At 39.9% G+C, this 11,467-nt stretch overlaps 4 protein-coding genes across 5 annotated transcripts; all 4 read left to right on the forward strand.

Annotated features, from left to right (window-relative positions):
* Positions 1–124: 124 nt before the first annotated feature.
* LOC110177015 (uncharacterized) lies at positions 125–2,996 on the forward strand. Its single transcript, XM_020943528.2, has 5 exons — positions 125–301; positions 363–668; positions 721–866; positions 927–1,172; positions 1,229–2,996. Exons 1-5 carry the CDS (start codon positions 247–249, stop codon positions 1,340–1,342), a joined length of 867 nt encoding a protein of 288 aa, XP_020799187.2. The 5' UTR covers positions 125–246; the 3' UTR covers positions 1,343–2,996.
* Positions 2,997–3,541: 545 nt separating this feature from the next.
* Positions 3,542–5,261, forward strand: Cpr30B (Cuticular protein 30B). Of its 2 annotated transcripts, XM_086830703.1 has the most exons (3): positions 3,542–3,558; positions 4,327–4,575; positions 4,640–5,261. In XM_086830703.1, the coding sequence occupies exons 2-3, from the start codon at positions 4,564–4,566 to the stop codon at positions 5,087–5,089; spliced, it is 462 nt and encodes a 153-aa protein (XP_086686829.1). In that variant the 5' UTR covers positions 3,542–3,558; positions 4,327–4,563; the 3' UTR covers positions 5,090–5,261. The 2 variants fall into 2 exon arrangements, with proteins under 2 accessions (XP_086686829.1, XP_020799234.1); XM_020943575.2 differs by lacking the exon at positions 3,542–3,558 and having other exon boundaries at positions 4,216–4,575.
* Positions 5,262–6,488: 1,227 nt separating this feature from the next.
* Positions 6,489–7,504, forward strand: LOC110177047 (uncharacterized). The gene has a single exon (XM_020943564.2). It carries the CDS (start codon positions 6,779–6,781, stop codon positions 7,397–7,399), a length of 621 nt encoding a protein of 206 aa, XP_020799223.2. The 5' UTR covers positions 6,489–6,778; the 3' UTR covers positions 7,400–7,504.
* Positions 7,505–8,250: 746 nt separating this feature from the next.
* LOC110176943 (uncharacterized) lies at positions 8,251–10,177 on the forward strand. The gene is made up of 2 exons (XM_020943444.2): positions 8,251–8,653; positions 8,777–10,177. Exon 2 carries the CDS (start codon positions 8,777–8,779, stop codon positions 10,043–10,045), a length of 1,269 nt encoding a protein of 422 aa, XP_020799103.2. The 5' UTR covers positions 8,251–8,653; the 3' UTR covers positions 10,046–10,177.
* Positions 10,178–11,467: the final 1,290 nt, after the last annotated feature.

Raw genomic sequence — 11,467 nt, forward strand, 5'->3', positions numbered from 1 at the left:
TTTAATTTTATAAAATCTCATAAATTTCTTAAAATATCACTTTAAAATATTTATTTAATTTGCTTAAAATAATAAATATTCCTTGCAATTCTTTGGTTTTCATAAACTTTGGCAACTCTGAAGTGCGACAGCCATGCAACCTGAAATGTTGATAGCTTATCTTTACCTTTTTCTCGGCCACAAAGGTTTTCCTTCAGTCGCTGAGTAATATTTTTAACAGAAACTCTAAGTAAACTAAATAAACAAATGGAGAAGCGCGCCACTTCCACGATGCAGGTGCTCTATGCAGAGCTGGCCGCCGGTGCGTATACTTAATAAAATTACGTATACGCAGAGTAATGCAGCTTCACACACACATACAGCAAAGGCGCGAAGTGCCCAGCTGGAGGAGGAGAATATTCTGCTGCGCCATCGCCTGAACCGAGCCTCGACCACACACAGCACCAATGCCGCCATCAATGTGGAGGCCAAGATCTTGGCCTTTCAGCTGGAGGAGGAACGTGATCGCATCGTGGAGACACTGCAGCAGCACAAAAAGAAGTACAACAAGCTGCACGATGCCTACCTGGAGAAGGTGAAGCGTTGCCGGGCTCTGGAGGAGATGTTCAAGCGTCAGAAGACCTTGACGGGGCTGGTGATGAAGTCGGCTCTGGATCAGCGCAATGCAGGTGAGTCAAGAAAGAAAGCAAGTCTATCTAGATACTTACAATCTCCCCCTAGAGCAACGCATGATGTTGGAGAAGCGTCAATCAGCGCAAAACCATAGCGATGAACTGGAGGATCTAAAGGTTAAAGTGGAGAAGCTGCAAAGAGCCCTGGATGAGTCGTATGATATCATAGATGAAATGGACTTTGAACTGGAGAGCGTAAGTTTATTTCAAGCAAATTTTAATTGGTTTTAGCTTAGGTAATAAGTATTTTAAAAGGTGGAACTGTTGGAAATGCAAAACCAAAGCCTGCGCGATGAATTGGCTGCCTTGAAGTTAAATTCTGCAGAAGGAGCTACTAGTTTGGCATCTTCAGCTCCCAATGATGATGATCCGCCGCCCAAGTACGAAGAAGATTGCCCCAAAGCTCGCTATGCCAGACAGATCTCCTCCAGCAGTGAGTCTGGACCCAAAGAGGACGATGCCGATGCCGAGACCATGGAAAGAGCTGCCCTCACACACAGTGTAGGTTAAAGACTTTCAAACTAATATAGACTAGACTAATGAGTCCTGGCTTACAGCTCATCCAAACGGTGGAGACGGAAAGCAATGCCCTGAGGCGAGAGCTGCTAAGATCCCGCTGCCAGAGAACCATTCGTGGCAAGCTGGAAAAGGAGAGCGAGCCTGCTGACTAGGATCACTCGAAAGGAGTCCCTAAATGAATCCCCGTAACATACAGAACCCATAGATAAACTTAGGCTGATGAAACCCAACGTCCAACTTACGCACAACCCACAATCAAAGTCCAAGTCGAACACCCCGCTGTCTGTCTGGTCTTAGTCTTAGTCTACGTCTTAGTGGCTTGGTCTAAACTAACCCAGTTTCGGAGCCAGCTACGCCTAACAAGTGCACATACCAGAGATTGCTTTTAAGGTTCGAGAAACACGCTCGCCGGCTGCGTTAAATCAAAACTTCTCAGATAGAGTAACCTGATTTTTCGGCGGCTGCAAAGGAAACTCGTCTGTCTAATGGCTAACGATTAATTAAAATATTTGTTAATTGCATGGTGGCAAAAGGATCTGAAGGTTTACCCCCCCCCCTGCTAAAGCCCAATCCCAGCATCTCCATCTCCATCACCCTCTCCATCGCCATCTCAATCGCAGCTTGCTATCCATTAAAACATGACAATTATTTTTATGACTTAATGCACAGTCTGCAGAGGCCTTGTTGCCCAATGTCTCTAATGTTGCAAATTATTGACAAAGTAAATTAATCTGCACATTTGTTGGCCGCCGAACCAGAAACCAACTAGCGCGACACCTCTAAGATCACTAAAGCTCTCCCACTTGGTGGGGCATATTACTTAGCGAATGTGTGCACAGCGAGAAATCGGAGTCTTTTTAATATAGTTGTAGGAATTTTGTATTAATTTTTTACGCTATAAACAATTGTAAATAAATCAATTACATAAGGGATAATTTCATAGATCAACTTAACTTTTTAGGAAAATACTTTTTATGTATATTTAGAAATAAGAAGTCATTTCCGACCCTATAAACCATATATATTCTTGATCAGCATCAAAAGCAGAATCAATCTAGCTATGCCTGGCAGAAAATTTTTTTTTTCAAAAATTTGAAAATTTTCTAAGGGGTTACATCGTTAAAATTGTCAAAAATTGATGAAAATTTGAATGTATTAAAATATTAAATGCAGTATGCAAATTTATTAACCTAATAAAAACTAGCATAGAACAGCTTTCCGAATTGAAATTAAGGCTTTTTTGGCTTAGTTATGAGTTTTTTAAATGTAGATTTGTCACAAAAAATTGTCATATAAAATTATAAATAAATATTAAAATTTTAATTTATAATTTCAGTCAAAAGCTTAAAAAATAGTCAATGAAATTTTTTCGACCTAATAAACCATATATTTTCTTGTTTAGCATTAAAATCCGAATCGATCTAGCTATGTCTGGCTGAAATTTATTTTTTTTTTCAAAATTTTTAATAAATTTAAAAATGTCAAAAATTCGATAGAACCTAATTGTTTAAATCATTTAATTTGGTATGTAGATTTACATACTATAACTATATATGTATATGTATATATATAGTCCACCGATTCACCATGTTCCGATTTATATACTAGTAAAATTATATAGAAGAATAACTCCATAGTTTCATTCAAATAGCTTAAATTTGTTCCAAAATACATCTCGTACTTGTGAACTTATGATTCCCAACTGGTTCTAACGTCCCCGGAACGAAGTGACTGCTGCCGGCCACGTATCCGAAATGTGTTGTGTTACAAAAGTTGCAAGTCATTGATTATTAGTGTTCAAAGTTAGTAACTGATCATACATACTTCCTGGCCAAAGTTACTTACTGATCGTAGGTACTTAGTGGTCATAGTTAATTATTATTTATTAGTATTCAAAGTTAGTAAATGGTCATAGATGCTTAGTGGTCATAGATACTTCCTGGTCAAAGTTATTTACTAATCAGAGTTAAATACTGATCAGAGTTAATTACTGATCATAGCTACTTGCTGGTCATAGCTACTTACGGGTCTTAGTTACTTACTGGTCATTAATAATTACTGATCAAAGTTAATTACTGATCATAGTTCTATAAATCGTCCGATCGTTCCTATGGCAACTATATATATGTTTATATATAGTCCACCGATTCGCCCTGCTCCGATTTATATTCTAGGAAAATTATATAGAAGAATAACTTCATAGTTTCATTCAAATAGCTTAAATGTGTTCCAAAATACATCTCGTACATGTGAATTTATGATTCCCAACTTGTTTTAACGTCCCCGGAACGAAGTGACTGCTGCCGGTCAAGTATCCGAAATGTGTTGTGTTACAAAAGTTGCAAGTCATTGTTTATTAGTGTTCAAAGTTAGTTACTGGTCATTGATACTTACTTATTATAGATACTTAGTGATCATAGATACTTACTGATCGGAGTTAATTACTGATCATAGTTACTTAATGGTCATAGCTACTTACTGGTCATAGTTAATTATTATTTATTAGTGTTCAAAGTTAGTAACTGGTCATACATACTTCCTGGCCAAAGTTACTTACTGATCGTAGGTACTTAGTGGTCATAGTTAATTATTATTTATTAGTATTCAAAGTTAGTAAATGGTCATAGATGCTTAGTGGTCATAGATACTTCCTGGTCAAAGTTATTTACTAATCAGAGTTAAATACTGATCAGAGTTAATTACTGATCATAGCTACTTAAAAAACCTAATTGTTTAAATAATTTAATTTGGTATGTAGATTTATTAAAATAATAAAAACTAACATAAAACTGCTTTGTGATTGAAAATTAAGGCATTTTTGGCTTGGTTATTAGATATTTAAACTTTGATAAACCCACTAAAAACCACAAACGTACATAAAAGTATAGTCTTGGCATTGTTAGTTCTTTATTAAACATTTGTAATATAATATTTATAAACCTAAAGTATTACATTTATTACCAAATTTAGAAATATAAATTCTTAACTACAAACTACACTATATCTAGGAATATCATTTCTCCTCGATCTCAATCCCATTTATTCTCTGTGTAAATCGATAGCGGCTTAGACTCAGACTTAGTGCGAACCACCATTTGCATATTTCTTGTTTAATTATAATTTTTTGGGGGCTCAGTTAATGAGCGCGCTCCAGTTGGGCCACGGCGGCGGCGGTGATCTTGTTTGGGAGGCGAGCGTGCCGAAAATCGACGCGACACGACACTCTGGGTGGATTGCCACATCCAAGTCGGAGTCGGTAATGAGTGCGGAGTGTGCGCCCGGTATATAAGTGGCCGAGGACTACCCCAGATTAATTACTTCGATTCCGATCTTCGTCGAGTGCACTTCAACACGCCCAAAGACGCCCCAAAAAATGATGGGAAAAGTGAGTCTACACTGTCGCTGCGGCATCGCTCCCTGGGATTAATAACTCCTCGAATCCTTTCCAGCTTAGCTACCTGCTATGCCTGTGCCTGGCCAGCGCCGTCTGGGCCATTGAACTGCACCCGGAGCCGGACTATGGACCGGTGGCCTACGAGTTCCAATGGGCGGTGAATGATCCCCACACGGGCGACATCAAGAGCCAGAAGGAGACGCGCAAGGACGACAAGGTCGAGGGCGTCTACGAGCTGATCGATTCCGATGGCTATCGCCGCATTGTCCAGTACAAGGCGGACGACCACAACGGCTTCGAGGCCATTGTCCAGCGCGAGCCCACGGACATCAAGATCCCGTTGCCGGAGCCACCCAAGAAGCTGCTGGCCGCCAAGATTCTCACTCCGGTGGTGCCGGTGGCTCCACTGGTTCACTATGCCGCCCCCAAGGCCATCATCAAGCAGGAGCTGTCCCCCGGCAACTATGTCTCTGTCTCCGGACCCACAGCCCAGTACAAGTACTAAAAGGATCGAACCTCACGTAATCACCAGCTCATCGGGATAACCGTATCACTGCCATGCTCCATTAAATAAATTATAGATTCATCCATTTAAAATATGCATACAAAAAAATTATATTAACTAACTATAAAGAAGGTAACGCATTTCAATTTGTTCACCAGAAGAACACAAAAAATTAACTGTTTTAATTGGGAAAAATTCGGAAAATTAAGGTAAATTAATTAAAGAACAAATTCTCATATAAAAGAAGAAAGGAAGGGAACTTCGGCTTGCCGATTGCAGATTGAAATTCGAGCACTAGAAATGAATGCAATATCAATTATTTATATTTGAATGAATTAATGTCTCTCATTATTCACCTATACATTTTACATTAACAGTTTTTCATTCATAGTTTTGCATTTTTATCTCTTTTTAACTATCGTTTGTATGGTAGCTGAACATATAGCAGTCGTTCGATTTTCATAAAAATTTACACAAAATTCTAGATTAATATATAATGGCTATATATTAAATTTGATGAAAATCAGTTGGAAACTAGAAAAGTTATAATATTTTTTTCTAATCATTTTCCTATTGTTCCTATAGTGACTAAATATCTGTACATATAGTCCACCGATTCGCCATGTTCCGATTTATATACTAGTAAAATTATATAGAAGATTAACTCCATAGTTTCATTCAAATAGCTTAAATTTGTTTCAAAATACATCTCGTACTTGTGAACTTATGATTCCCAACTGGTTCTAACATCCCCGGAACGAAGTGACTGCTGCCGGCCAAGAATCAGAAATGTGTTGTGTTACAAAAGTTGCAAGTCATTGTTTGTTAGTGTTCAAAGTTAGTTACTGGTCATAGATAGTTAATGGTCAGAGTTACTTAATGCTCATACTTAATTATTGATCCTAGTTATTTACTGATTATAGTTACTTAATGTTTATTTATACATACTGATCATAGTTACTGCATTAGTTAATTCATTTTTAATTGATTTATGATCGATTAACTATTCGAACCCATAATCAAATTCCTACAAGGACTTATACATTTCGGCTTAGTGAAGTTAGCTTCCTTTCTTTTTATTTTATTTATTAATTTAATACATGTGAGTTGAACATATATATTTAAAAATCTAATATTATTTTGGAACTACTACTACTTTCCTACTTTCCTATGATAATTCCACTGACTAAGTTAGCCGGAAGACTAACCCCATTTTTGCAAAGTAATGGTAAAATGGAAATGGAAAAAGTTAAGTTAGATATGACATATTATCTCTGTGTCAGATATTTTTCTCACTTTCAGACAAACAAAAAGCGGTTGAGTTTTTTTCTTTCATTCAATGCTTAAATAAAACGTGAATGAAACCGATTTAAGTTAGTTGAACCCGAACTCTTGGTCTCACTCCAGTGGGGAGACTCCACCTGGGCAGCAGAGTGGTGTCTCATAGCCAGATGTGTCATCATCATCATCATCACCATCACCATCATCATTGTGGCCCAGCTGGCTCCGAGTTAGTGATAAGCACAAACTAATGCTATCGCCACCAGACTGCGACATGGTCGCCATAGATGCCTCTAATCTCACGTAGCTGCCTGTGGCTGCCTCGAGGCATCGAGGGCATCCAATTACCGCTGCCGAAGACGACTCCATTGGGTTTGGCTAACGCTCAATGGGAGCATCAGTGCGAAAATGGTTGACTCGCCGAAGACATCACAACATCTGCTGCAGGTTCTCCTGCTCACCGGGTTCCTGAGCTCCATCTGGCTGGGCGGAGTTGTTGCCAAGGATGCTGCCAGTGATTCGGACACCAGATGGATGGCTCCGCTCAAGCAGTACGGATACACGGCCAAGCATCTGAAGAATAAGGTGGAGCACGGCGAGTTCACCACCTTCGAGCTGGGCACTCCCAATTACAAGATTCTCAATCCAGAGGACGAGCCGGAGTACATTACTGCAGATCAGCCGCATTATCAGGAGATGCTCAGGCGTCTGACCAGCGCCCAAAGTGGCACGGAAACCATCGATGTGGACATGGCAGTGCGCCAACGATTGAATCAGAAGCAGGAGAAGCCTCAGCAAATTACTCCTAGAATTCCTCCTAGAATCAAAGAGGCAGTGAATCATCGGACACCACAATTACGACCCAGTCGCTGGGATAAACTCAACAAGAAACGCAGCTCCTTGGAAACCAGACAGAAGCGCAAGGATACCAGGAAGTCTCATGTTCCGGATGAACTTAGTCTGCTGCCCAACTTTGAGGTCTATTCCGGGGCCAGACCCTTCCAGAGCAGAGTTGCCAATCTAAATTGACCCTCACTTTGCTATCCGGTATTTATTTATTGTTTTATTAAAACGCATCAAGTGAATAAATATTTATTGAATACATACAAGTTAAGTGTTTGAGGGATTATAAAGATATTTGTGTGTATTTTCTGGGCTAAATTAAATATAATTTAAACTTCTTATCAAACAATAATAAAACAATTAATACATGATGGAGATTTTACAAGTTTACAAGTTTAAATTAATTTCCTTTCTTTTACTAATACCGTGAAGAGAACATGTAATTTCTGAAGCGATTCTTTTTTATACACCAAAATATTTATTACTTAAATTGTTTACATTAAAACCAAAGATATATTTTAAAACTCAGTCTAAAATGTTGTATATATTAAAGGCCAATTATACCAGATAAGTTATTGATTGCATGCATTATCGTTTCTTCCCAAAAATGTTTTTATCCATGTGGAACGTGTAGGCCACAAGTGCCACGAAATTGCAATTAAAGGTGATAAGGTTATAGATGATATAGCCACAGACGATAATTAAACATGTAGGCCAAGAGACCCAGAAATTATAAATCCCCAAACAGTTCAGAAAGGTTCTGCAGAAACCAAAAAAAGGTCAGCGAGTGAGGAATGAAAACAACTAAAGATATATAAAGACACTTAAAAAATCTCTGTAAAATTTAAATGTTTTAATGTTTAAAGTATATAAAATATTTATGGTATAGATCTCATATATGCTCCACATTTTCTTATGAAACATTTCCCATCGAGTCTTAAAGGTGAATGCCATGAAGCCATGAACCAGGGGTCATGAAGTGATATGTTTGTTAGCCATGTTCGCCCATGTTGGACGCCATCGAGCATCTGCAGCGATGCTATCGCTATCGAGTGCGGGTAGAAATGCTTGAATGTGTATTACGGAAGCGGCGGCTGCGATTGTGGCCCATTCCGGAGCACTCCCGAAGCACCAAGCCACCTTTTTCCCCTGCCCTGCTCCGATCGAAGCTTAGCGGGCGTTTGGAACGTGACGCGGTCAACGCTTCCGCGACCCATTTGTTCGGCGTTGTAAAAGCTGCGCCACCGCAGCGTATTTAAGAGCTATTCAGCGATTTCCATGGGAGAGTTTCGCACGCGACCGACCAGCGGCCAACAACCAAGTGCAAAGTGCCATTCCGGGACAGAGGGAAATTCCGTGCAGTAGAAGCGGCCAGAGGGAATCTAGAGGGGAATCCAGAAGGGAACGAGATCGCAAGAGGGAGAAATTCTGCTGAAAAAGGTAAGAAAAACGGGGTCGATTGCAATGGTGATTCTGATTCTGATTTCGATTGCAATTGTGATTACGATTTCGACTTGGTTCTGACCCATTTCTCTTCGCTTTTCCTCCCCCCCTCCGCCACAGATGGTCCAACGCTGCACTTTGCTGTTTGTGGCAGCACTGATGATGGTGAGCCAAGTGAGCCAGGCCCACTTTCCGGAATACTGTGCCGAGTGCGAGCAGGAGGTGTGGGAGCAGGTGCCCTGCAGTGAGGTGCCCACCACACCGGCAACGCCCACAACTCCCAGGACGACCTTGGGAACGACGGCCAGACCGCCCACAACCTTGGTGCCGAGCACAACCACTGCATTGCCCATAACCACCAGTGACCCGAATATACCCACCACAGAGCCACCATCCGCCTACAAGAAATGCTACTGCGAGTGCAAGCTCGGCTGCAAGGAGTTCTGCCGCAAGGTGGTGGCCTCTAATCCCAAGCAGCCCCTGACCCAGATCTCCTCCATTGGAGAATATGTTTCCGGTGGCCAGGTGGAGTTCACACACGTGCACCAGCGCAAGTACTTCCCCAAGTACGCGGGCGAAGGCTACTCCGGATCCGTAGGTGGACCCAAGGCCTACAAGCCGCCATATCCTTTGGTCTACGAGAGGGAAGGAGCTGAGGCTTCTCCGGCTTCCATTCCCTCGGTGGCATCGCCATCGGTGGCCAGCATAGCTGCTCCCAACTACACGCTCGAGGAGTTGGCTCAGCTCCTGAGCAACGCCTATGGCAGCAAGAAGGGTTATCCATCATCGGCTCCATCAAGACCTCAGTTGCAGCCAGCTCCTCCTTCGCCCTCCGTTTACTACTCGCCGGTGTACAGGCAGGGTCCTGTGGAGCCCATCCTGAGCAAGGTCCTGCCAGCACCCAAGCGTACCTCCAGCATCAAGTTTGCTACGGCGGCAGTGGCAGCCTCCGATGGCGTTTCGGTGGCCAAGATCAAGACGCCTTACGAGGAGAAGGTGGTGGTGGCCACACCATCGACCATTTACGACAGAACCACCTCGTATCCCATCATAGAGGAGGTGCAGAAGGTGTACTCTGCCCCGCAAACAGAGTCGTATGCGAGCCAAACGGAGGCTTATCCGAATGTGACTCCCATCTACCCAAGTCCCACCGAGTCCTATCCCAGCCACAAGGAGTCCTATCCCAGCATCACAGAGTCGTATCCTAGCCAGACGGAATCCTATCCCAGCATCACGGAATCCTATCAGTCCCCGCAGCCGCAGGCCAAGTCTTACGGCAGTCTGGAGTCTGGAGCGGATAAGCCATCGTCCACTTTTGACCTGGCCATAGATAACTATCTGAAGGACTTTGGGTATGGCAACCAGGGAAGGGGCTATGGGGACTATTGAGTGCGTTTGATGGAGATGGATGATCCCCTCGTTGTTGTTAGGTTTAGGTTCTATGACTATTTAATTATTTATTTTAGTTATAAATCATAACTAATTAGAGACATTAAAGATGATTAAATTATTGCAAAATGATTTGTTATTAGAATACCCTTCTAAGGGTACTATTATTTTAGTCAGAGCTTTTAAAACTATGATGTAGTCATTTCCGACCCCATAAATCATACATATTATTGATCAGCTGAATTGATTTAGCTATGTCCGGCGAAAATTTAATTTTTTCAAAATTTTAAAAATTTTAGAATTGTAAAAAATTGACAAAAAATGGAATATTTAAAATTCTTGAACTGAGTATGCAGTTTTGTTAGCCTTATAAAAACTAGAACAGAATTGCTATCCGAATTGAAATTAATGCATTATTGTCTTAGCTATGATATTTAAAAAACTTAGAGTTTATCCAAAGAAATAACTTCATTAATACTGTTAAAAATTCATAATATTCTTCAAATTTTTAATTATTAAAGCCCAATTTGCTGGAATTCTAATACAAACCAAAAGAGAAAAGCTTTCCACATGAAGATAAATGCATTTTAAGCTTAATTTTTGAATAAGGAATATAATAAAAAGATATAAGCAATCCCCATCAATCAATGAATTAAGATTTAATTAAATTCATTATTATAAACATGTTGAAAATTCCAAGTCAAATAATGTATCTCAAAAACTATTAGCATATTTTTGGGCATCAGGGCACTTTGTAGTTATAGGGAGAAAATTAAATAAAATTGAATTATTTCGTTGAAAGTACTTTAATTTAGAATAAAAACATACATCATCCTTCACCCCTTCTATAAAAAACCATCCATTATTCTTGCTCTTTGATGCATTTTATTATTCGTATTCAAAAAAGATTTAATTTCGTTTGCATTCGGCTTGATATATTTTCTGCGTTTTGTTTTGATAACATTGAATAAGATTTAATCTTACGATTTTTGCCAGCTTTGTCGGTTCCTTGCCAATCGGAGGTACACGGATATATACATAAATAAGTTGTATTAAATTCAGTATGCAAATATATATATTTATATATATGTTATGTATGTAAGCGCTATAAGTATATTCGAACTACGCTTTCTATAACCCATTTTTTATTCGCTCACGGCTCAAGTCTTTCGTTTTAAAGGTTTCTGCATGCTTTCGATTTCTTTACTTTTTATTTGTTTTGCCATGAAAGGGAGTTTAAAGAATATATATATATATATTGGATATTATGATATTATATCACCTCCTCAGTACACTCGAATAGCCGAAGAAAGCAGAACGTTTTTGTGTAGTTTACTATAATTGCACTTGATAGTTTATTTTCTCAACACATAATATAGAATAGAGTCGGAAGGTTTAAGTAAATAAGAACCAATTGCAGTG

Source organism: Drosophila serrata, unplaced genomic scaffold, assembly GCF_035046125.1.
Source record: "Drosophila serrata isolate PLE 108 unplaced genomic scaffold, ASM3504612v1 contig_240, whole genome shotgun sequence".
NCBI classification, from domain to species: Eukaryota; Metazoa; Arthropoda; class Insecta; order Diptera; family Drosophilidae; genus Drosophila; species Drosophila serrata.

Excerpts from the sequence above, each read along its gene's own strand:
- LOC110177015 (XM_020943528.2), top strand. The coding sequence starts at position 247 with ATGGAGAAGCGCGCCACTTCCACGATGCAGGTGCTCTATGCAGAGCTG. Across the intron at positions 302-362 it reads CTATGCAGAGCTGGCCGCCG|CAAAGGCGCGAAGTGCCCAG; the intron begins GTGCGTATACTT and ends ACACACATACAG. Across the intron at positions 867-926 it reads TGGACTTTGAACTGGAGAGC|GTGGAACTGTTGGAAATGCA; the intron begins GTAAGTTTATTT and ends GTATTTTAAAAG.
- LOC110176943 (XM_020943444.2), top strand. The coding sequence starts at position 8,777 with ATGGTCCAACGCTGCACTTTGCTGTTTGTGGCAGCACTGATGATGGTG.
- LOC110177047 (XM_020943564.2), top strand. The coding sequence starts at position 6,779 with ATGGTTGACTCGCCGAAGACATCACAACATCTGCTGCAGGTTCTCCTG.